The 25,600-nt window shown below is 44.3% G+C and overlaps 1 protein-coding gene across 1 annotated transcript in view; it reads right to left on the bottom strand.

The window, feature by feature from the left end:
- BLNK (B cell linker) overlaps nt 1-25,600 on the bottom strand; it is a 79,330-nt gene that overhangs the window by 33,400 nt on the left and 20,330 nt on the right. Inside the window, exons 2-5 of the mRNA XM_030809132.1 lie at nt 21,411-21,476; nt 16,876-16,925; nt 5,036-5,076; nt 1,704-1,860 (exon numbers count right to left, since the gene is read on the bottom strand). Of these exons, the coding sequence (XP_030664992.1) occupies nt 1,704-1,860; nt 5,036-5,076; nt 16,876-16,925; nt 21,411-21,476 (314 nt within the window). The remainder of the gene's footprint in view (nt 1-1,703; nt 1,861-5,035; nt 5,077-16,875; nt 16,926-21,410; nt 21,477-25,600) is intronic.

The following is a 25,600-nucleotide window of genomic DNA, read 5'->3' as shown; positions in this document are numbered from 1 at the left end:
GAGCTGAGCATAGATTCAGACTGATGTGTTTTAGGAAAATCTTAGCATAGGAATAACCTGGCGTGTTCTTCATACTGGGAGCAGCACAGGTGCTAGCACTGGCCCCTGGATTGCATCACTGGCTTCTTGCTGCTTCTTCCTGTTACAGCCCCACCTCACCTGGTGCAGCTGTCCTTGCTTGTTAGGCCCCTGCCTCTATGCTCCTGGTGCCTGCCACTGCCCTCGGCCCTCACTCCTTGTTGAAGGTATGTGGTTAACTTCACCTCCACCGCCTCCTCAGAAGCCTCTTTCTGGTGGTGTGGCTGTACTCAGGCATGAGGGCATCCTTCCTTCTGTGCCTATAACTCTTGTCAGTTTTATTTGCAGCTCCTGGAGTTTACTCAGATTTCTGAGTAAACAAATATTTAATGTAATATTTAAGCCCATCAGAAGTAGCAAAACACAGGAGACAGGCTTTGAAGAGTCTGATTTTTGTTTTGTTTTGTTTCGAGACAGAGTTTCACTCTTGTTGCCCAGGCTGGAGTGCAGTGGTGCAATCTTGGCTCACTGCAACCTCCGTCTCCCGGGTTCAAGCGATTCTACTGCCTCAGCCTCCCTAGTAGCTGGGATTACTGGCATGCACCACCATGCCTGGCTAATTTTTTTGTGTTTTTAGTAGAGACGGGGTTTTACCACGTTGGCCAGGCTGCTCTTGAACTCTTGACGTCAGGTGATCCATCCACTTTGGCCTCCCAAAGTGCTGGGATTACAGGTGTGAGCCACCACACTCGGCCAAGAGTGTGTTCTTGAATGAGCCACTTAACCACCCTGAATTGCAGTAGCCCTTTCCTCCCCAGGGTTGTTGTGATGATTGAAAAAGGTCATTCACCAAGTATGGTGGGTAGTGCATAGAGCAGAGTTGTGATGATACCTGGCTTGTATCCCAGCTCCATCACTTAGAGAATCTTGGCCCAGTCAGTTCACTCTCTACTAAAAATACAAAAGTTAGCCGGGCATGGTGGTGGGTGCCTGTCGTCCCAGCTACTCAGGAGGCTGAGGTAGGAGGTTGAACCCAGGAGGCAGAGGTTGCAGTGAGGCGAGTTCATGCCCCTGCATTCCAGCCTGGGTGACAGAGTTAGACTCTGTCTCAAAAAAAAAAAAAAAAAAAAAAAAGCATACTCGGCCAGACCCAAGCTGTGTCCATTTAACCCATGAGGCTGATTCCAGGCTTGGGGCTCCTGAGCACCTGTACCCCCTGGTAAAACCCCACAGACTGGACTAGGCATGGGAGGAAGGTAAGGCAGACACTGGGATCCTCGAAGGTCATTGTTCTGTACAGACTTCTTAAGATAAATCCCAGAACCTTGAGCACACAAAGCCCTAAAAGTGGGACTAATCTCAGGGTTGCTTTCCCTTGGAGTGTTGGGCAGGGGCGCAACCATCAGGGTATGCTGGGTTTGTTTGTTTGTTTATGCCTGCTTTCAGTGTTCCCAATCTAGGAAAGACGGCTCTTCCCCTGGAATGGGAAAGCCCTACAGCTTGGGATCCTTTACCTCGGAGCCCAGATCCCCTGCTTGGAGGTGGTGGGAGCTGGAGGCAGGCAGAGGCCCGCAGGCAGAGGCCCTCAGGCAGCAGCCAGGTTTGTCCCCACCCTGCAATCTTGGCCACCCCCACCTCCCCATGGGCCTGGAAGGCAGAATGCCCGGGTCTGCGGGGGACCTCACCTATATACTCGCCCCTGGCGAAGGGCAGGGCTGGGTGAACCGGCCTGGTTTCCTGCTCTACTGGAGGCGGCTCATAGCTGTCATCAGCATTCTCCTCGGCGGGCATCACGTACATCTCTGAGTCCGAGTGCTCGTCTGGATTTTCATAGTCGCTGTCCTGCAAGTGCAGATGCAGACACTGTGCTCAGCGTCCCTGTCTGTGCTGCCTGGCCGTCAGGACCACTCCTGCCTTGGGAGGCCAGAGCAGTGACAGGAGACGAGGCTTGGAGAGGTTGATTTCACAAGGCTAGGCAGCCGATAAGAGGCAAAGGTGGGGTTTGAAGCAGGCCTTTCTGCCTCCAAAGTTTATTGTCTCCACCACTGCGCTGTCCTGGGGGTACACAGGAACTACTTAACGCTAACGGGAGCTGACACTCTGTAGATCCACAAAGAGTAACAATAGGAGATAATAAAACATATTTTTAAAAGATAGAAAAAGGACCCAATAAAATAGAATAACCAATGGGTTTTATCTATTAAGAATGCTGATCACTGAAGAGAAAGTAGGTTTAATACGAAGAGGGTGAGGAGACACACAGGGCCAGCTAGATAGCTTTCAGATGAGATTTTTTTTTAAATTTCAAGCAGAGTTGGTAAGCTGCAGGGTCAAGGCTTCAAACGGACTCTTTGTTTTTGTTTTTTTTCTTTTTTTGAGATGGAGTCTCGCTCTGTTGCCCAGGCTGGAGTGCAGTGGCGCAATCTCAGCTCACTGCAGCCTCTGCCTCCTGGGTTCCAGCGATTCTCCTGCCCCAGTCTCCCAAGTAGCTGGGATTACAGGCATGCACCACCGTGCCTGGCTAATTTTTTTTTTTTTTTGAAACCGAGTATTGCTTTGTCACCTAGGCTAGAGTGCAGTGGCAGGATTTCAGCTCACTGCAACCTCTACTTCCTGGGTTCAAGTTATTCTCCTGTCTCAGTCTCTCAAGTAGCTGGGATTACAAATTGCACCACCACGCCGGGCTAATTTTTGTGCTTTTAGTAAAGATGGGGTTTCACCATGTTGGCCAGGCTGGTCTCAAACTCCTGACCTCAGGTGATCCGCCAACCTTGGCCTCCCAAAGCGCTGAGATTACAGGCATGAGCCACCGCGCCCGGCGTGTTTTTTAAAAATCCACATTTTATTTAAGTCCACACTGAAAATACATTGTCATGGTCTGAAGTCCAAATGGCTTAGAAGGATATAAAGTGCAGTCTCCTTCTCAGCCCCTCTGCTTCTCACCGCAGAGGCAAAAAGAGTTACTAGGCTTCTTGTGCATGTTTTTCAGAGGTAGTTTATGTATATACCATTTGTACATACATTAATGTGGAGGGAATATTTGACTCAGGACATAAGAGGTCCTCTGGCCTCTGTGTCCACCGCCCCCACACTCTGCCTATCACATTGCATGATCTGTACATGACTTTCCACTTGCTCTTTGGCCTGTCGCCTTTCATGAGCAATTTTATATGGCAGGATTCTTTTTTTCCTGTTGGTCTTTTAAAAAAAAGAATTGTAGAGGTACATAGTAGGTAGATATATGTATGGGGCATATGAGATATTTTGAAACAGGCGTACAATGTGTAGTAATAACATCTGGGTAAATGGGGTATCCATCACTCAGGCATTCATCTTTTTTTGTGTTATAAACATTCCAATTATATTCTTTTAGTTATTTTTAAATGTACGATAAATTATTGTTGACTCTAGTTACCCTGTTGTCAAACACTAGGTCTTATTCATCCTAACTATATTTTTGCACCCATTAACTGTCCCCATTTCCCTCCCCCACCTGCTGCCCCCTCGACCACCCTTCCCAGCCTCTGGTAAACATCATTCTACTGCCTGTCTTTATGAGTTCAAGTGTTTTAATTTTTAGCTCCTACAAATGAATGAGAACATATAGCAGGATTTTTTTTTTTAAATCAAGAAATCCTGGAGGCTTTATTAACAAGCCTGGTTTTCATTCTGCATGCAGTGGGGATCCATCTACTGAAGTCAAAAGAGTTGTGAGTGAATGCTTATTCAGTCTTTAGTACAGCTGGTATCTTCATTTTGGTTGTTTGATTTTGGGGCAAGTCATTCCCTCCTCTCCAGGCTGATTTTATTCTGTGCTTTCTAAGTCCCCTTGTGTGCTCTTTTTCATCCAGCCAGCTTGCTCAGTTTTCTTCTCTTACCTCTGGATGTGGAACCGACCAATTTCTTTGCTTTACATGTGGCCCTGTGTGTGTGTGCAGCCAGCAGGGGGCGCAGCTGCAGTGCATCTCAGGGAGCTGCGGCTGCTGGGCCCCAGGAGGAGCTCCATGACCAAGAGATGGGCAGAAAAGTCACCACTTCCCCTCATTTTTCTTTTCTTTTTCTGCAGTTGAGGAAGGAGGAACTCCCTACTGAGACTCTGTATAAACTCCAGGTAGTGTGCACAGCCTAGAGCCGGGCACAGGACTGGAGGTCTGAGTCCTAGGTTCTCATTCCACTGACCTGGGTGATTTTCATTCTCTTGGCCTCAGTTTTCTTACCTGTGAAATGGGTAATTGGTTGTATAGAAGACTTCTTGGGCCCCTTCCAGATCTAAAACTCACAGGTTGGAGCAGGCTAACATTCTGGATGAATTTGATGTAAGTGAGGAATAATTATTGTGAAGAAAAGTTTTTAGGATGTCGGGCCTTGCAGATTTCAGAGCTACCTCAAAGAGGTAATTCTGATACAACATCCCCAGTGTCATCATGGCCAGGTCCCTCTCTCTGTGGCTCCGGAGCTCTGCTAATGTTCTCTTGATCACAGCAAGCACCTTGGTGGCAAAGAGCCTGGTCCTGAGATCTGAGGGCCTGAGTCTGAACTGTGGAACTGCAAGTGACTGAAACTTTCTATACCTTGGTCCTGGAGGCCCCGTGATGTGCCAGACACTTATTCTTTAGTTGTTGGTTTGTTTAGGGCTCCTGGGCAGGAGTCAGGCAGTGATGGGCACTGGGGAGTTTAGGGCAGAGGCATTTGCTAACTGATATGGAAACATTTAAACATTTTTACACCTGTTTTGGATGTGCTGGTGAGTACTCTGAACACCAGCACTGAAGGTGGGCATAAGAACACCTACCTCAAAGGTTTAAATGGGGTTATGTGTGGAAAGCTCTTAGCCAGGCACACACTGAGTGCCAATCAAGTCAGCTGGTATGCAGTATGCCTTGCCTGTAGTTGACCTTTCCGAGTCTTCCCTCTTGGGACATGCGGCTGACCACCAGCATGCAATTCAGAAATAAGACCATCAAAAGGCCTCCCATAGGACCCTGATGCCCTCCTGGTCCCAGGAGCAAATACTTACAAAGTCATCGGACCACTGCTCCTCTTCGTCAGCGGGGCTCTCTGCAACAGCAGGGGAGAAGCAGAAGGCACAAGTGTGAGCCTCAGCTGGCCAGCCCCAGCCCATCCACACACACTTTGCACCTGCCTTCCCTTCCCTTTGGGCTTTCTGGTGCCATATACTTGACCTTGGGTTGGTTACTATAACCATATGTTCACTTGCTTTTGACTTTTTAAAAAATATTAATTCTCAAAGCATAGAGAGAAGTCCCACTGGGCAGAGCAATGTGCGTCTGATCCATGTGTGGGCTTTGTTAAGGGACATTTCTGGGTCCCCCAGTAGAGACCTACAATTCATACTATGTGGCTTCTAAGGACTTCAGAGGATGGTGTAGTAGGAACAGCACCGGACAGGGAATCAGACAGACCTAAGTTCTTACCCAGGCTCTGTTCCAAATGCGTTGGAGTGTGGGCAAGACCTCTACCATCTCTGAGCCTCAGTTTCCAGATCTATACAATGAGGGGATCATTTCTGTGATCCTCTCTGGCTCTTACTTTGACTTTTCTTGTTAAAAAAAAAATTATCCAATGCCTTAGAATGTGCCAGGCAATATTATCAGAGCTTTGCCGTCTTTTAGCCCTCTCAAAGACCCTGTGAGGGGCTGGGCATTGGGACTTATGCCTGTAATCTCAGCACTGTAGTCCCAGCACTTTGAGAGGCCAAGGCAAGAGGGTTGCTTGAGCCCAGGAGTTCAAGACCAGTCTGGGCAACATGGCAAGGCCCCATCTCTACAAAAAATAAAATAATTAGCTGAGTGTGGTGGTTCACATCTGTAGTTCCAGCTACTTAGCAGGCTGAGGTGGGAGGATTGCTTGAGCCCAGGAGGTCGAAGCTGCAGTGAGCTGTGATCGTGCCATTGCTCTCTAGCTAGGGTGACAGAGTAAGACCCTGTCTCAGAAAAAAAAAAAAAAAAAAAATCACCTAAACCTTGTGAGAAAACTGAGGCCTAGAGCAGATAAGTCACATGCCCAAGGTCAGATAGTGTAATAAATGGCGAAGCCAGGAGTTGAACCCTACAGGTTGCCTTCCACGGGCATGCGCTGAGCCCCCACATGGTGCTGCCTCGCTCCAGGGGCAGGAGGTGCCGTCCTGGGCTCTGCATGGGCATAGAAAAATGTATATGACAGGTTGTGGCCCTTAAGTAGTTTATGAGCTTGTAGAATAAAATAAGTCTGAATTATGACAGCCCAGGCGAATATATGACCCCTTTCCCTCCAAAACACATTTCGAATATGAGAAACTTAGCATCTAGTCTATCACATAAACTGACCTTAGAGGTTAAACGGGATTCACTCTGCTGTGTAGGAATCAAGCAGACACAGGCCCATGTGGCAGAGTGGCTCCACGACAGCACCACAGAGGGTCCCAGCTCCCTCCTGCCCCGCTGAGCAGCCACTGCCACAGAGGACCCAGTAGATGTTCCTAAATTCCCCAGAACCTAACAGAACCTTTTCTAGTTTTATTTTTCTGTTTTTGCTATTTCTACCCCTGCCACAGCAGACCACCAGACTCCAGAGAGTCAAACATTTGGGGTCTCCAAAGGCACTAGCAAGGAATTGCAGAGGTCAGGAAGGAGACTGTGGGATCGGAGTGGCCGCATTTTAAGCAATGGCGGCAGCAGCACCCTCTTTTGGGAAAAACATGATAGGTGCTAAGAAAGAGCCTCACTCTATAAGCCAAACATGGGTCACACTTTGACGTGCACAGAAAAGAATTCTTACATTATTCTTTGGGTTGACTAATGCTGAATTAGAGTGTACTGCAATCATTGGTGTTGGCCAAGAAACTCTAGAAGATGGGGTGAATAAATCCTCTTCCCAATATGATTACCTGGCACAATGGGGGAGTACATTTCTTTTTCTTTTCTTTTCTTTTTCTTTTTTTTTTTTTTTTTGAGACAGTCTCACTCTGTTGCCCAGGTGGGAGTGCAGTGGCACAATCGTGGCTCACTGCAGCCTCAACCTCCTTGGTGCAAGCGATCCTGCTACCTCAGCCTCCTGAGTAGCTGGCACGTGCCACCATGCCCAGCTAACTTTTGTATTTTTTGTAGAGATGGGGATTTGCCATGTTGCCCAGGCTGGTCTTGAACTCCTGGATTCAAATGACTCACCCGCCTCTGCTTCCAAAAGTGCTGGGATTACAGGCATAAGCCACCGCATCTGGTCAGTGTGTTTCTAATACCTTAAGTCTGGGGATCACTGAAGATCAACACTTAAGATGGCAAGAGTTTTTGTAACAACCATTTAAATAGAAACCTTTATAAAATGCCTTTATGAAACCCACTTCCCTGCCTGGATAACTGCATTTGCTCCACCCTTCCTCAGTGAGTGGGGGCCTACTTTATGATCAGTCACTGGTGAAAGTAGCACATTAGCTATCTAACTAGTGTCCCTATCTCCATTTTCTTTCTTCTCCAATCCATCCATCCTACTGTTTGTAGTTATTTTATTAAAATAAAGTTTGGATTATGCTGTTCCTTTCCTTAAGAGTCATCAGTGACTCCCTATGGAATCAAGTCGAGGTTCCGTGTCAACACATTCCAATGCCTCCACCTTCTGTCCCACCACCGACTTCTTGCAGCAGGCTCCCACGCTCACTGGCAGTAACACCAGACAGCTTCCTCCTCCCGTCGTGCACTTTGCTGATTCTCTGCTCTGCTCGTGCCGTTCCTGCAGCCCATCTTCCTTCTTCCATGGAAATCCCTATCACTCCTCCTCCACAAAGTCTACCACAGTCTCTTGTCATAATCAATCACTTCTTTGTCTGGGCCCTCCTGGAGGCTAGTGGCACCGTGATGTCACATGTATTTCGTTCTGTCCTGTGCTGTGATTAAGTCATTCATGTCTCTCTGTACTGAAAAGTAGGGCCTATCTAATTTATCTTTGCATCTGGACAGAATTTTGCATTTGTAATTAATGTATTAATAAAAGTGTGAATTAATAAATGACTCAAATAAAGGAACATTAGGATAGCAACAATAGATTTCATTTACTGAACACTTGCTGTGTGCTGGGTGCCAGGCTAAGTGTTATAAAAGTATATTCTTATAACAGCACTATGTGGTAGGTGTTATCTTTATCTCTGTTTTACAGTGGAGAAACTTGGTTTTGAAAGAGGTTGTAAAACCTGCCTGAGGCTACTTGGCTAGTGAGTCTGGGAGCTGGGTTGGAAGCCAGGCTGTGTTGGCTCCTGCAGCTGAAATCTCATGTGAGCCACTTAGCCCTCTGCTGAGCACTTAGATAAAACCATGGTGAAACGAGAATGACCCAATCCAGACATCTTGGCACATGGAGACAGAAAAGAGAAAAGCATCATATGGTATGGGATAGAGGTTGTTTGTTGGTACCCCATCGATCCCTAGCTAGACTATCTACTTCAGGTCCCAAGTGCAACTCGCAGCATCATATTCATAAAGTTACAGCCTTGCAGGCAATTGCCAAGACTAAAAAGCATGGGAGTCCAAGGTATTAGGTCCAAAACAGTAGTCAGTTTTCCAGTATCTCAGGGAGCTTCCCAAAGTGCACAGGTGATAGTTTAGAGCCAGGCTTTCTAGGTTCAAATCCTGGCTCTGCCCTTTACAAGCTGCTTGGTCTTGGACCAATAATTTAATATTGTTTAAAGCTTCATTTCCTCACCTGTAAAGCAAGGATAAGAACAGTGCCTGCATCATATTTTTGTGAGAATCAAATAATAAAATATATCTGAAGCTCTTAGCAAAGCCTGGCACACAGTAATGCTTTAGTAATGTTACTGTCATCTTGAGCATTGCAAAGAATGCCTCAATTAACACTGAAAACACCACTGATTCTAATTTACTCCCACGTCAATCACACACTGTGGCTACCACAAAGGCATGGATCCAAGAAAGCCTCTATTGTAGTGAGTAAAATTTGGGGGAGGAGAAGTTCAAGCTTCATGTAGGCCAGGTGGTTTGATTTTGTGTGTGTGATTCCATGGTCTCTGCCAGGAAGCTGAGGTCCTGGGCGGGCCCTCTTGTTAGGTAAAGCCTTTCCTATGGTGTGGTTTACCTGGTTTGGGGCTTATGCTCCATTCACCATGTCATAATCCCATGCCACACAATAGAGGGACTCCTCCCTTTGCCTGACCCAGGTTTTAAGATTCATGTAGCCCTCCCCAGCCTGTGGGCACAGCACCAGACGTGAGGAGATGTGAGAATGGCCACAGCGGCCCACATTTGGGCTTAGGCTCTGGGGTCAGACTGCCTAACTTAGAATCCTTATTCTGCCATTTTCTAGGAGTGAGATCCTAGCTGAATTGCTTCACCTCTGGGCCTCAGCTTCCCCTTTGCTAAAATGGACATTATTTATTAATCGTGCTTAGAAAAGTATCTGACATAGAGTAAAGGGCTCAATGAATGTTAGCTATTACAATGAACTTACAGTCTCTGCAATTCTCAGAACAATCTAAAGGATAGGTATTCTTATCCCCAGGTCAGAAATTGTAGGCTCACTCAAGTTACAAAACTGTTCCAAGCTCACACAGTGCTTAGGGAGCAAAGCCAGGATTCCAACCCAGGCCTAAAGGACCTTAGAGTCCAAGGTCTTCTCACCAAGCCACGTTGCATAATACAAATAAAGACTAAGGGCCAGAAGAATGACCACATGAGACTGAGGACAACTCGGGGCCATGTAGTTTTCTGAGAAATGTCCCCACATCTGGAATTATTGCCAGGAGCAGGGAAGGGTCAGAGAAAGGTGTGCCCAGTGACAGCCAAAAATTTGCATCAGGCCATGTGCCCGAGGTGGGGCCGAATGGGGCCTTGAAGGATGAGCAGGATTTGGGTGAGAGAATAAGGATGAAGGAGTGTGTCCTCCTCCATCATCTGAGAGAGGGGCTTATGTGTCAGCCCCAGAAGCAGGGCTTAGAGGCAGATGTGTGCAGAATGAATGTGCTGGGCTGGAGAGGGAGAGGAGATTCTGCTGAGCGCTCACACAAATCTGATGTGCTGCCGGCCAATGGGGGCTCCAGCCATAGTGGACACCGCAGGCTCCAGTGACAAGCTGAGATGGGGAGCTGATGTGGTTGGTGTTTAGGAACTCAGGCATGGAGAGACGAAAGCTGATCCAGACCAGGGGGTCTGGGAATGGGAAGGCATGGCTGGAAGGACAGTACAGGACTCTGTGGTGGTGGCTGGGGCAAAGGGAGTATGAATCCAGCCTCTCAGTTCTGAGTCAATAGGAGCACCAGAGCCCCTGGGGCAGATGCTGGTGGCATCACAGCATGACTGACATTCTGCCTCAGCTGCAGCCCTGGTCCTGCTCTGGAGGCTACCCAGCTGCCAGACCCTGCCCATCTCTCCCCCAAAAGAGCAGGTGGTGGCATGCAGGGAGCCAGCAGGAAGACTGCAGTGGGACACAGAAGGAAGGAAAGAAGGAGGGTGGGCCGGCTGTGGTGGTGGGGACAGACACCGAAAAGGAACAGAAAGCAGAACTACAGAGGCTGCAGGGGAGGAGGTGGGTGGCCAGTCCCACCAGTGCCGCCCTAAGAGGAGAAAGGGACATGATTTAATATGGGGAACTGAGGACAAGACCCAGATTCAGGCTGGCTGGGAGAGGTGTTCTGAGTCTAAATACTGAACATCTTAGGCCGGGCATGGTGGGCTCACACCTGTAATCCCAGCACTTTGGGAGGCCAGGGCAGGAGGATCGCTTGAGCCCAGGAATTTGAGAACACCCTGGACAACATAGTGAGACATTGTCTCTACAAAAAAGATTTTAGAAAATTAGCCAGGCATGGTGGCACATGCCTGTGGTCCCAGCTACTCAGGAGGCTGAAGCAGGAGGATCACTTGAGCCCAGGAGGATGAGGCTGCAGTGAGCCATGATTGTACCCCTGGACCCCAGCCTGGGTGACAGGGCGAAAAAAGAAATACTTATCATCATAGAAACTCCCTTTGTCTGTATGTCTATTCATCCCTTCACAGGATCATTAACAGAGGGTTGGGGGTACAGCAATGGCGGACATAGTCCTGGCTCAGCCATCACCTCACTGCATGACCTCAGGAGTCACTTTGCCTCTCTGGTCTCCAGTTATTCCTAAAATGAGAAGCTTGGGTTGGACAATCCTTCAGGACTTTCTAAGCTTTAAAATACCTTTGAGCCCAAGTGTCATTCCTCTATTCTTAGTTCCCTGTGGCAGGACTGATGTTGGATATAGCTCTCCCATGTCAGCGTAAGACCAGTACCTCCAGGGGAATGTGAACAGGGAGACAGAAAACTAGGTAAATGCTGGCTCCACTAGGAGCACCAGGCCCATGACAAAAGCAATGTTAAATCTCACTTCTTTAGTGGACAAAGGATCGTTATGCATACCCCATATTTCTGTGTGGGCATTTACCCAAGAATCCCTGTCCAAGTGCCTTCTTTGCTCTGGATTTTTATTTTTTCCATGTAAGTGAGTTTGCCGCCCCTCCACCACATATTTGCTCTGATCTCCTCCCTGCGTGTTAGCAGAGCCAGAGGAGGAGTCACAGGTGGACCTCCCAGGGGTGCTACCCCATCAGAGCCCTGGACATCAGAGCCCAAGGGTACAAGAGAGGGGCTCTGTTCAGTTCTGACTCCTCAGGGACTTGTGGGGTAACCAATGGGGCATCTGCAGTGATCCCAGTAGACTCTCGGGCACCATGACTGGTCTCCCCCTGACCTCCATCCCCAGCCAGACCTCAGACTTCAAAGATACCGAAGGCTGTTCAACTGTGAAAGCTCAGGAACTGGGAAGCGAGTTCTTGCGTTAATGTCAGGAGCTCTAGTGCCTTCAGAATAAGAAAAAAATTTCCCCCAAAAGCGTAAACACTTGAGCTTCGGTCAAAGCAAGGAGCTGCAAAATGGGAGTCTGGGATGGGTTTTCCTCTTAGTGGCTGCAGTCACCTTGGACAGGATACTTAATGTCCTTGAGACACATTTTCCTCATCTGCAAAACCGAGATCGTAATTTCTATATAACAGTGCTAATGAGAAGATTAAATGAGATATGTCTGTGAAGAGCTTAGCTTAATGCCCAGAACAGAGTCAATACTCAACAGATTTTGGATATCTTCCCTTCCCACAGCAATGCCAGCTGCTTGGGGCAATGCATTCTGCCCAGTGGGCCAGCAATTCCTTAGCGGCGATGTTTCCTCCTCGGGGAAGGACTGAACTGGGATTGCTGGGTCTGAACTGAAGGCAGCAGGCTCCACACTGGCCTGATCTGCATCCCTGGAGGAGACCCAGGTCTCCATGCTTTGTGTAATTCAAGCTTTGTCCTTCTGTACTCTAACTAGGGAAGAGGGTATGGTGACTCTTTTACTGACCTCCTGCGGGGCAGTTGCTGGTCTTCTCTATCCTCTGCCCTCTGAAGGTCAGCATCACCAAGGTCAACGCACTCTTGGCTTAGAGGGTTTTGGGAAGCCACTTGTTTCCAGAACTGGAAAGAGGACATAAATCCAGCGTGTGGGGGGAAAATAGCTGGAGCACTTCAGGAGGCTTTAGTGGTTCAAGTGCTCCATAGGACACATGATTGGCCTCCCAGGCTCAGGAGGTCTGGTGGGCTCTGGCCTCCACACACTACGGTTTCCAAGATCCTAAAGACTCCCCAGGTTCGGGAGGAGCTCTCAGGGCTGATTTCTGAGGCTCTGGACATGCAGCTGTGCAGAAACCTCAAGGCTCAGGGGAAGCAGCTGGAAATGCTCCTGGGACGTGAGCTAGGGTGGGGGAGAGAACGGCAAGGAAGGATGCTAACTGCAGGTGGTGATGGTGGTTTTGGACCATTTCCGGGGATTGAGTGTAAGAGCAGGGGAAACCGGGCAAGGCCCCAGTCATCTGGCAAAGCAATAAGATGCATTTCTGAGACCCTGGAACATCAATGGATTTGCAGGGGTCAGGGATTGAGGGAGTAAAATCTACTTGTCTTTTAGTTCAGGAAAGGCAGTAGGGACAGAGATGGTGGTTTATAGCAGGGTTTCTTAAGTGTGATTTACATTCAGATCCCCAGGAGATCTTGCTCAAACGTAAATTCTGATCCAGTAGTTCTAGGGTGGGGCCAAGATTCTGCATTTCTAAGAAGCTCCAGATGAGGTTGATGCTGTCTAGCTGGGAATCAAACTTTGTGTTGCCAAGGCTTAGAAGATCCTGTTGGGCCACACTTCTGCATTCCAGGAGGGATTAAATGTTCTGACATCAAGACTATTTGGAAGGGTTCCAGGATAGGGAGCAGGTGTCTGAGGACAAAAAAGAGAACACTTCAGAGCATCAGGGAGATTGGAAGATGTGAATTCCTAAAGCCAGGGAATGTTAGGAGAGGCTCACTTCATCACTGGGCCCCGAGCCCCAGAGATCTGTGTTTCTGCAGGAGTGCAGAACAATTAGTATTAGAGGGAAACTGACAGATCTTCTAGTTCAGGCCTGCATAATATAGATGAGGAAAGGAGCATGAGATGCCCAAGGTTACACAGCCAGTTAGTGGCTAAGCTGAAAGACCTTGTATGTGGGCTCAGTGGTTTGCAGTTCCTCTTGTTGGCAATGTAGAGCCATGAAAAGATTTAAAGAGAATTTTATTTCAGAATAATTTTCTGGTGGAATTTGAGAGTACTACATGCAATCAGGAATTAAGCAGATTACTTAGAGCCTTCTACCCTAGGACAAGCAAGAGATGATGAAGGCCTTAGCTGTAGCAATGGGAATAGAGAGGGAAAAAATATTTAAGAGGCATTTAAGAGCAAATCAATGAGATTTGAAGATTAATTTTTGTAGAAGGTGAGGGAAAAGGAGGCATCAAGGTTGATCCCAAGTGTGTGCATTAGGCAAAAGGATGAATAATAGATGGATGCTACCTCCCTTTTCCCTAAGCAGAAATAGACGGAAAGGAGAGGGCCTGGGTGGGTGGATGAGCAGGCAGACAGGTGAGTGTGAGGGGACAATCAGGAGAGATGTCCGCCCTGAAATCAGATATGTCAGTCCATTTAGGTTTCCAACAATTGACTCTGAACTCCTGGCATCTGTGTCCAGTATCTCTGATGCTGTTGGTTCATCTAAAAGTGGCAAATATTCCTGCACATTTGTCCCCAAATCCTCGAATTAAATATCACCTTCTCAGACAGACCTTCCCAGACCACCTAAGCTCTTCTCCTACCCCACACTGATTCCCCATCATTGCACCCTTCCATCTTCCCTCACAGCAGGTACCATGTTTGCTAATTTATATTTACCTGTTTGCTTTCTTGTTTCTTATCTGACTCCCCACTAGTCACTCAGCACTGTAAGGTCAGGGGTTGTATTTTGTTCCCCACTCCAGATCTAGCACAGTGAGAGTCACACAGGACACACTCATGAAACACGTGTTGAATGAATCAGAAAATGTGCGAAACAGCTGAAGCACCTGGAGATGTTTATCCCAGAGAAGAAACCACTCAGATGGCCTAACTTCTTAATTCTCTCCTTTGAAGTTGCACAGGACAACTCTATTCCTATTTTTCTTAATATTTTTTTCTTATACTTTAAGAGATGGGATCTCACTGTATTGACCAAGCTGGTCTTAAACTCCTGGCCTCAAGCGATCCTCCCATCTTGGCCTCCCAAAGTGCTGGGATTACAGGTGTGAGCCACCGTGCCTGGCTCTACTTTTCTTAATATTTAAAGGCTTGAACTGTGTGGCCATCAGGAGAGACATAGGAAGCCATAAGGAAATGGATTGTATCTATATCCAGCCAGGGCTGTCTGTCCCTTGCTAGACCATGGGAAACCATCACAGAAAGTGTCCAAGCAGAAGCTGGGCCTTGTGTGTGGAGGTGCATGGTGGTGGGATAGGGGTTAAGCCCTGGATCAGATATTGATCTACATGACCTCTGGGGTTCCTTTTAAACCCAAGACTCCATGATTTTATAATTTTCCCATCAAACTTATTTAGTTCTTTAACAGGTTGAGTCTGCTTTTGTTTCTTTTCTTTATTTAGAACTTGGAAGGAAGAATGTGTTTGTTCTCATATAAGTAGGAAGCTTCCTTGACTTATTGATTAGGTAGATATTAAAGCCCAGAACAGGGTCTCTCTTTTAGCGCCAGACTGTACTGGCATCCCCTGGCCAACTGTCTAAACTTGCTGACTGATTGGCAGGGTGATGCCAATAACTACTCTGTGAATTAGTGAGTGGTCCAACAGGCCTGTAACCAGACTTGGGCAGGTTGGTCAGCATTTCTCAGTGTGATAAGATTCCCTTAGGAGGAACTGCACTATCTGACTTATTGCTATCTTGATCAGTGGCAGAAAAAATAAAATAAAATAGTAAGCTTCATTTAAGGTTATGGTTTGATTTTAGGCTGTTGCCCTGTTGAGAATCATCAATGATGTCTGTAGCTCTGTGGTTTTCACTAAGGGATATTCAGGAAATCTTTATAATTAACGCTATAGAAAGAGATTTTAAAACTATCCTCCAACGTATTTGTTCTAATAAAGAAACGTGTATTGAATATTTTATTTGGCTCACCACTGCCAGAAACACTACAAATCTCAACCCTTCTTTCCTGCCAAAGTTGATCCTAGTTGGAATGAGGTTGCAGGCTAAACTTGGAGAGGATTGAGTGTCAGGATTGAGTGTCAGCAATGTGCCAGCAATAATTTATTACCCCCACCCCTTCAACAATCCTCAAGTATCAATTTAAACAGCTTTTGATGGAGGAAGTAGTCTCTTCCCCACTTCCCCCACACTCCCAGCCACAGATTAGATTCATTAGTGCTGCTGTGGAATTCCACAGAACTTTGTGCTTCCCCTATCACTGAATTGTAATTACTTTTCTTTTCTTTCTTTCTTTTTTTTTTTTTTTTTTTTTGAGACAGGGTCTCACTCTGTTGCCCTGGCTGGATTGCAGTAGCATGATCACAGCTCACTGCAGCCTTGACCTCAGTGATCCTCCCACCTCAGCATCCTGAGTAGCTGGGACTACAGGTGCATGCCACCACACCTGGATAATTTGCATTTTTTGTAGAGACAGGGTTTTGCCATGTTGCCCAGGCTGATCTCAAACTCCTGGGCTCAAGTAATCTGCCTTCCTCAACCTCCCAAAATGCTAGGATTGCAGGTGTGAGCCACTGCACCTGGGCCTATAATTACTTTTAACATAATTGATATGGTTTGGCTTTGTAACCCCCAAATCTCATCTTGAATTGTAGCTCCCATAATTCCCACATGTTGTGGGAGGGACCTTGTAGGAGATAATTGAATCATGGGTGCAGTTTCCCCTATACTGTTCTGGTGGCAGTGAATAAGGCTCACAAAATCTGATGATTTTATCCAGGGTTTCCCCTTTCTCTTGGCTCTCATTCTACCTTGCCTGCTGCCATGTAAGACATGCCTTTTGCCTTCTACTATGATTGTGAGGCCTCCCCAGCCATGTGGAACTGTGAGTCCATTAAACCTCTTTTTCTTTATAAATTACCCAGTCTCGGGTATATCTTTATCAGCAGTGTGAAAACAGACTAATACAATAATCTATCTTCCTTTCTAGACTATAAATTCCTCAAATGTAGAGTCTATCTTTAACTTTTAGCACTGTATTCCTGCCTCAGATCTGCATGTGCCTGGCACATGGAAGATGTTTAATACGTAACCAATAAATAGGTGGGTGGATGGATGGATAAAAAAACTACATCTCCACTGTAGTCAAAATGCCTAATAGATTTAGTCATTCTTGAAATTAGAAAAGATACCTTTTGTTTTCAAATGAGGATAGCATATTTCCCTCTCCATAAGCATCAATGTAAATATGAACATTAAATTAGTCAAGAGTCAGTTAAAGTATCTGAGAAATACCTTACCTGAAGCATAGTCCCTTCGAGGAACACTTGGAGGTGCTTTGACTTTTAGCCTGGAGGTAACAACCGTAAGACAAAAGGTCAGTGAGCAGAACAATGATGGTCAAAGCCGATGCTAGAAGCTGATATAGAGAGAATAGATAGACAACTAATAGCATAATGGCTTCTCTTGGACCCATCAATGCACAGATCTGATGTATTGTAAATGTAGTGAAGCCATTAGTCAGGGGTTTTCCACCTCTCCCCATCTCCCCAATGCATGCACAATGTGGCTAAGACTTGGCAAAGGTGAAGTCAGGTGGAGAAGGGCTCAGAGAGGTCAGAATATGATAATAGTAAGCACTGAGTTCAGAGGTTCAAGGAAGATAAGTGTTGATTGGTTGGTAAGGTACGTGTTGATAAGAAGGTTAGATAAGATGAACTATATTTTAATGACTTACAAATGTTTAACAGGAAAAAATCAGCTACAGTAAGCATTTTGGTTGTAGGTTGGGCTAAAATTACGTTTGCACCATTTTAAAAATGCAAGTAAGCCAGACACACTGGCTCATTTCTGTAATCCCAGCAGTTTGGGAGGCCAAGGCAGGAGGATCACTTGTACCTAGGAGTTCAAAACCAGCTTGGGTAACATAGTGAGACTTCATCTCTACAAAAAAATAAACAAAATGAGCCAGCCATGGTGGCATGCACCTGTGGTCCCAGCTACTTGAGGGGCTAAGGTGGGAGGATCACTTGGGCCCCAGAGGTCAAAGCTGAAGTGAGCCATGATCACGCCCCTGCACTCCAGCTTGGGCGACAGAGCGAGACACTGTCTTTAAAAAGAAAAAAAAGCCGAACAAGTGAACAGTGAGTGTCTCAGGATTGGAGATTATGAGACTTAGCATATTTAGTATTCAACTTGTTTTAAGCACTCTCAAAACTTTACTAAAATAAAGGTACTTTAGTACCTTTATGCTCATATGAAATGTGCTAAATAGTCACGATCCTTCTTCGTTCAATAAAAGAAGAAAATTGAAATTACATTTTAGAAAACTATTCCAAGTTTTGTAAGTTCTGATACCTCCCTTTCCACTACTTGAAATGAGTAAGGTTTATAGTCAATTATTTTTGAATAATTATTACCCATTTTAACTAAGAATTATTTGCTTAATGAAATTTAAAATATACATAAATAAAACTTATATCCAGTATCCTTTATTTACTAAAATATCATATCCTTCAATAGAAGCAGTATAACTGCTATTATATATAAACTTTTCATGTTTTGAAAAAAAAAAGCATAGAAATTTGTGTTTGATTAAAAAACGCACACAAAAAGAATTTACAAACCAAAATTGTAATTTGCAAAAATATACATATATTTACATAGAAATTCTGGTTTTCTTTTTCTCATAGGCTCTCAATATCTATTATTTCATTCAATTCTCCTCACAAGCCAGCAGGGTGGGCTGGGAAGATACTATCATTAGGCACATGATGAGGCACAGAGACAGAGATCATCCAAGGTGTTGCAAGGAAGAAAAACAAAAACAAAACTGGGTCTGGTGCCCAGGTTGGTTCAAGGAATAGTAAAATTTCCAAAAGTACAAACCACCTGTTATCCATTATTACTATCATTTCATAAAAGAAAAGGAAGGGTATTTTAACACCCCCAAATCATCTCAGAATAAAGGAAAAACTCACTAAAGGACTGTTGGCCACTCAACACTAGGAATAAAAGGCGTAGTTGAACTTTGCTCTGTAGCTGGCTGCTGCACACAACCCCCAGCACTTCATGGTCCTTATTTTCTCACGCGGCCGTAGACCAGTGAAAACTCTGTCACAGTCTTGTGTTAGGGAACCAGCGTGTTCAAGCGTGCTTCCTCCATTCAGGGTAGCACCTGTGGCCTGGCTTCAAGTAAAAGTGTAACTGCAAGTCACTTTGAGCTAAAGGGCCCCTGACGTCACCCGGGGTAATGACTATGGTGGCCATAATTTCCAGGCTGAGAAGAAACATGGTTTGTCATGTAAAAGTGCTTTGGTCATCCAATGGGCAGAACGTTTGAAATAGAGGCTGTTAGAAAAAACTTGAGCTCCACAGCTGCTGTAAATATGACTGGCCATGGAATAGAGAGACATTTTATGCAGAGGCTTCATGTTACTGAGAACTGGTGTATTGTAAAACTGGCAACTGGGGGCCAAGGAATAGAGAAACATTTTATGCAGAGGCTTCATGTTATTGAGAACTGGTGTATTGTAAAACTGGCAACTAGAATTGCTAGTGATTGTAACAAGGACTGTCTCATAAAGAATGAGATTCTATCTGTAGCAGAAATAATAAGCGAAAATCATCACACACCTCTCCCACTCATCAGACAGAACATGAAGCCAAATTCTCCTCCTCTGTAAGACGACCACCACCTCAAAAGCAGAAGGCCATTTATGTTTTATGATGATCACTTATGCATAGAGACTCATTTACATTTCATAGCCTGGAAATACCACCAAAAGTGATTTCTTACTTTTAATTTTAGCATAGATTAAAAAGAATAAGGATGCTCTTTTGAATGCATAGAGAAATGAACTTCTATAAACTACTTTTTGGTCCAAAATTTGGGGAGAAAAATTTGGTAATAGCAATCAAAACTTTAAGGACACAACTTCTTCCATTTGGAAATTTCATTTTAGGAATTTAGCCTACTGGTATATTCAAGGTCTGCAATGAACATTTATTAAAGTATTATTCATGACATTTAAATTGGAAGAAACAACCAGAGAATTTTGATTGCTATTATCAAATTGCTATCCACAAATGTTGTACCAGTTTAAATTCAAATCCCCCCTTAAAGATGGCCACCAATATATAGCTAGTTAATTGAATTGTAATACATTTAAGGTAGACTTTTTTTTTTTTTTTTTTTTGAGACGGAGTCTCGCTCTGTCGCCCAGGCTGGAGTGCAGTGGCGCAATCTCGGCTCACTGCAAGCTCCGCCTCCTGGGTTCACGCCATTCTCCTGCCTCAGCCTCTCCGAGTAGCTGGGACTACAGGCGCCCGCCACCATGCCCGGCTAATTTTTTGTATTTTTTAGTAGAGATGGGGTTTCACCGTGATCTCGATGTCCTGACCTCGTGATCCGCCCCCCTCGGCCTCCCAAAGTGCTGGGATTACAAACGTGAGCCACCGCGCCCGGCCTAAGGTAGACTATTAAATCATCTGTTCAGAAAAGAATATGGTTAATTTTTACTTACTAACAAATAAAGATGTCCATGAAATAGCTTAAGTAAAACCAACAAAGCAAGTTGGTAGAATGGTGTATGCACTATTATACCATTTATGACCAAAATGTATGTGTATAGTATGTACATGTCAGTGTATGTATGTATGTGTTTAAGCATACACATACATACATATATACATACTTATACACACATACATACATATATACACACATTGAACTTACCATGACAATGTCCCTTTCTGGGGAGTGGGTTAAGATGGAGATATAAGGAAATGGGAGATTTTGACTTCATAAAATTCTGGCCTGTTTGATTTTTTTTCCCTGGTGAATCTGTATTAGTTTTATTTAAAAAATTTAAAGACTTAACAGAATACCATTTCCCATTTTCTCTTGAAAGAGACTTACCTACTAAGGTATATAAGACCTACTAAGGTACGTCTACCTTAGATTTTGAGTGGCAAATGCAGATATGTACAATTTTTATTCTCTTTTTAAAAAAAAAACCTTAAGAGTTTTTGATGTACAAGAAGTTTTGAGATGCTAGCTTTCCCTCTCCAAGTGCCAACCGAAAAGTTCATTTTCAGGTAATAATTCAAAAAGCAGAAATCAAAATATGGAAAACTGGCTGAGGGCAGTGGCTCACACCTGTAATCCCAGCATTTTGGGAGGCTGAGGCGGGCGGATCACCTGAGGTCGGGAGTTCAAGACCAGCCTGACCAACATGGAGAAACCCTGTCTCTACTAAAAATACAAAATTAGCCAGGTATGCTGGCGGGTGCCTGTAATTCCAGCTACTCGGGAGGCCGAGGCAAGAGAATCGCTTGAACCCAGGAGGCGGAGGTTGTGGTGAGCTGATATTGTGCCATTGTACTCCAGCCTGGGCAACAAGAGCAAAACTCCATCTCAAAAAAAAAAGAAAGAAAGAAAACCAAAAAAGGAAAACTCACATGGCATCTTGAAGAAGCTAGGGCTGTGTTTTGTAACTTTTCATTTGGATTTCTCCATACGTGTTTTCATAGCACTTAGCTAAATGGTTATATAAATGATTTTCCTGCTTTGACATTTGTTAGGTACCTTGAATGGGCATAGCTCACCTTCCCTGCAGTGAGAAGGAAAATCAAAGTCCACTGAGTACCACCGTACTCACTTGTCCTGTTCCAGAATGTAGACCCGGCCACCATGGATTCCAGCCAACAGTAAAGAAGGGTTACATGCTAAAGAGGCTGAAACTTCTCATCCAGGTAACAGAGAAATTTGTTTTCTTCCATGTAGCACATGTTGACTTATTTTATATAATTATTTAAATAGAGTCGAACTTACTTTTTAATTTTATTCATTATTCCACCTTCATTGTTTTTAATATCATGGACCATCTTTTGAAGCTGCCTGTAAAAAACAAAATTAAATATAAGATATTAATAACTGGTCTGACTTTTTAAAAAAGTCTTCTACTCTTCTCGAATACAAAAAAGAAGGGGAAAAACCCCTACCAAAACAACCTCCAAATAGGATGAATTATATTGTATTTAATTAAATTGACCATCTGCTACTTTAGCAAAGGAGAAGCATGACTGATTCTATAAGGAATGTGGTCACTGGGCTGTGTCCCCCTCCGCTGGGATGTCTGGACCAGTCTCAGGCTGTGACGAAAGATATTCTGATTCCTTGCTCATTGTCTTAGAGCATCCACATTACGAATATAGATGCTACTCTGTGGACACAGCAGAGGCTTCAATCAGGCCCAAGGTTCTTTTTCGTTAAATGTTAGTAGGTAGCATCTATTAAAACTTCCATTTAAAAGTTATTCCTTACCTAGGAGTCATAAAGAAAATGACTATTAAATCTGGCTGATATTTGAAACTTCTGTAGAACAAAAAGTAATATTGAGGCAGGAGAATAGGGTCTGGAGGCAGGGAACCTAAGGCCAATTTGCACTGACTTTCTAGAACTGAATCAAATGGAAAACCCCACCTCTCCATGCACAAGTAACAAAAGGATCAGAGGCTACTACCTTTGCACTGTGTTATAGATGAAAAATGGAAAGTGCTTCTGATTGATCCCCTCCTGTAACCAATCAGACTGGTCCCAGGCCAAGTCTTCCTGTGTAACTTTGTACCTTAACTTCAGCCTCTGACTGATCAACTTCTGCAACCAATCAGACTGGTCGTAGGCCACTCCTTCATTTACATAGGATGTAACCAAGTAACCAATGGGAAACCCCTAGAAGGAAAATACTGTAACCAGCGCTCTTGAGCCACTTGGTCAAGCCCATTCCCACTCTGTAGAGTGTACTTTCATTTCAGTAAATCTATGCTTTCATTGTTTCATTCTTTTGTTGCTTTGTTTGTGCATTTTGTCCAATTCTTTGTTCAAAATGCCAAGAACCTTGAAGACTCATTGTCAAGACCCTCCACTGGTAACAATATGTATCAAGACCCTCCACTGGTAAGAATATGTACAAAATCAAAAGATAAATGACATGCTGAAAGAAATATTTGCAGTATATAGTAATAATAATAAGAACTACATATGAGTTTGCTGCAAAAGTAATCACGGTTTTTGCCACTGAAAGTAATGGCAAAAACTACGATTATTTTTGCACCAGCCTTTCTCGATTTACAAAGAAATCTTACCACTCAGTAAGAAAAAGAGAAATAATTCAATAGAAAAATGAGCAAAAGATATGAACACACAGCTAACAGAAAACAAATACAAGTGGCCAATAGACCAATGAAAAGACATTGAACATAACTTATATTTAAACAAATCTAAATCTAAACAACAGTGAGATGTCTTTTCGCCTGTCAGACTGGCAAAACATAACAAGTGTGATAATATCCAGTGTTAAGAAGGTAAATGGTTACAATCAAATCTGTCAAGATTTAAAACATCCATGACTTTTGACCCAGCAATTGGACTGCTAGGAATTTGTCTTATGAAAATGGTCACAAAATGATATCAGTATATACATATAAGCATGTTTATTGCAGCATGATGTGTAAGAACTCTCTAATCCTCTCCCTGCTTCTTCTGCCCCACCCCCCCTCCGCCACAACCATAACTCTGAAAACAACCCAATGCTCATTAATCATTAAAAGGGAACTAGTTAAATAAATTCTGATAGATCCATGCAATGGAATGCCACAGAACCCTAAAAAAAAGAGGAATATACATCTATATTGCTGCCTGGAACTTCTACTTTCTAAAAAAGGGATTATTACTTTATGATGTTTTAAAATATTTGAATTTTTATAGCATGTGTAGATATCATTTGTATTATCTGTGTTATATACAAATATGGAGAAAAATATTAAATGGGAGGATAGGGCCATGTTATGTTTTCCTCATAATAATTTTCTGACTTAAAAAATGTATAATAAAATTTCACATGGTTCTTCCCTGAAAGAGTAGGATGTTTTAATTCACCTTTCAGGTAAATGCTTCCTTTGTTCTGAGAAAACCACTTGACTGGACCCTTGAGATAATGAGCTGTACACAGCTATTGTTCTTGTAGGAAATGGTGATTTTCCCATAATCCTGAAGGCAGATTTCTCTGACTCTGGGAGCTAGGCCTTGGGTTAGGTAATAGAAATAGTTTAGCATAGGTCTAGGAAACTGTCGGTTGAGGACATCTGGGAGAAATAATACCTTGGCCCTTTGTGAATTTAGAACGCCCGTGCGGCAGAAGGGTTACTTTTTTGTGCAGCAGTGGAGCAGTTTAGAGGGTAAGAGGACAGCTTCTCAGAACTCTGCCTGGGCAGGCCTGTGGCTGTCCTCTACCAAGTGTTAATTTAAAGCTAAACAGTGCAGTGATGCTGGTGCTCTGCCGGGGCTGCTCTATTGAGGGCAGGCCATCTAGCACTTAGGGAGTGGAGTGAAATTTACTGGATAGGGAATTGGGAAAAGGGAGATTGCTCAAACGTAAAATGCGAACTTAAGCTGCGGATTTTGGGGAGATCTCTCTCCTTCTAGGGCTAATGGCTGTTAGGCGCTAGAGTGCTGAAGAGCACAGACAAACCTGAGGGATTTTCAGTGGTGGGGGTTGGGGCGATGGCAGGGGGTGATATCCCTGAATCTGAGGCTGGGTCTGCGCCTCTGCTCTGAGAAAAGCCATAGCCAGAGCCATCGCTAGCTATTTTCAACCACATAATCCCTCTCTGCTGTCCCTGAATCTTCAGTAAGATCTTGTAGTAGCTGCAGCCCGGCCTCAGCTGGGCCTTGGGGAAGAGAGTGTTCCACTGGCATGGAAGGGTGGAGGGAGGACAGGCTGGAGTGTGAAGTAGAAGGATAGGAGAAACTTCTTTTGGGACAGCCGTATGGCTGCATCTTGGAGAATTATCTACATAAGTGAGGGACCCACTGAGGGGCCCACGTTCAAATGTATGTGTCAGGGGTCTTGTGCCAAGTCATTGTAATTTGGGTAACAAAGGAAATGAGACCACATCTTATACTCCCTAGCTAGGGAGGCCAGGCACACTGATGATACAAGTGTAAGAGCTCAGGAAAGAGCCAGGCACATATTATGGGCTCAGTAGCAGAGAGAAAAGGATGGTTGAGAGACACACAGAGGGTCCCTCAGATGGGCCCTTGAGTTGCCTCAGAACGCTACAGTTTTCTAGAATTTGTTCACATATACTGTATGCCAAACCCTTTTCTCCTTTTCCTGAGGAATTATAGAGAATCTTCGAGATAGAGGAAAGAAGGAAATGAAAATAATGGATCTGGCAGTGGGGAGAAAGAGAGATTGAGAGACAGACAGAGAGAGAGGGGGAGAAAGAGAGAGAGAGAGGAAGAGAGAAAGAGAGAAAGAGAGGTTGAAGTGGATTGATTGGAAAAAACTCAATAATCTCATATGGAGGGCAGAGGGCAGCTCTGATTGTAAGCTGACTGTAACTGGATGGAGTATCTTTAGCCTAAGTTAATGCTTAACCAGGTTGAGGAGCAAAATGAGCCAGCAGTGAAGAATCCTATCAGAAATTTGTCAAGAGTGGGACACAGGCAGAGTAATAGGGAACCAGGGGCCAATTTGCATAAGTGATTTTGCTGTGGATGTAAATAAACAGATGCAAAATGTTGCAAAAGAATTGGATGCAATTTTGTCATTTGCTCAATTTGGCATTTGGTGCTTCTTGGCATTTCCTAATTACTTTTTATTGTGTATTATTATAACAATAACAATTATACTACGTAACTATATAATTACAGTAAGTTACTGAAGTGTTACATAAACTATACTTTTTAAAGTTGATGCATAATAGCAGTAGATATTTATGGGTGCATGTGATATTTTGATACATGCATACAATGTGTAATGATCAGATAAGGATAATGGGGAAACCCATCACCTCACCTCAAACATTTATCATTTCTTTGTGCTGAGCACATTCCAAATCTTTTCTTCTAGCTATTTTGAAATATACAATAAATTATAGTTAACTATAGTCACCCTAGATAAATTATACTTTTTATATTTTAAAGTTTTCTTCTCTCTCTGTATCTCGTTCACACAA

Source organism: Nomascus leucogenys, chromosome 3 (genome assembly GCF_006542625.1).
Source record: "Nomascus leucogenys isolate Asia chromosome 3, Asia_NLE_v1, whole genome shotgun sequence".
NCBI lineage: Eukaryota > Metazoa > Chordata > Mammalia > Primates > Hylobatidae > Nomascus > Nomascus leucogenys.
The sequence above is the reverse complement of the archived record's forward strand: the minus strand, read 5'-3'. Positions and strand labels throughout refer to the sequence as shown.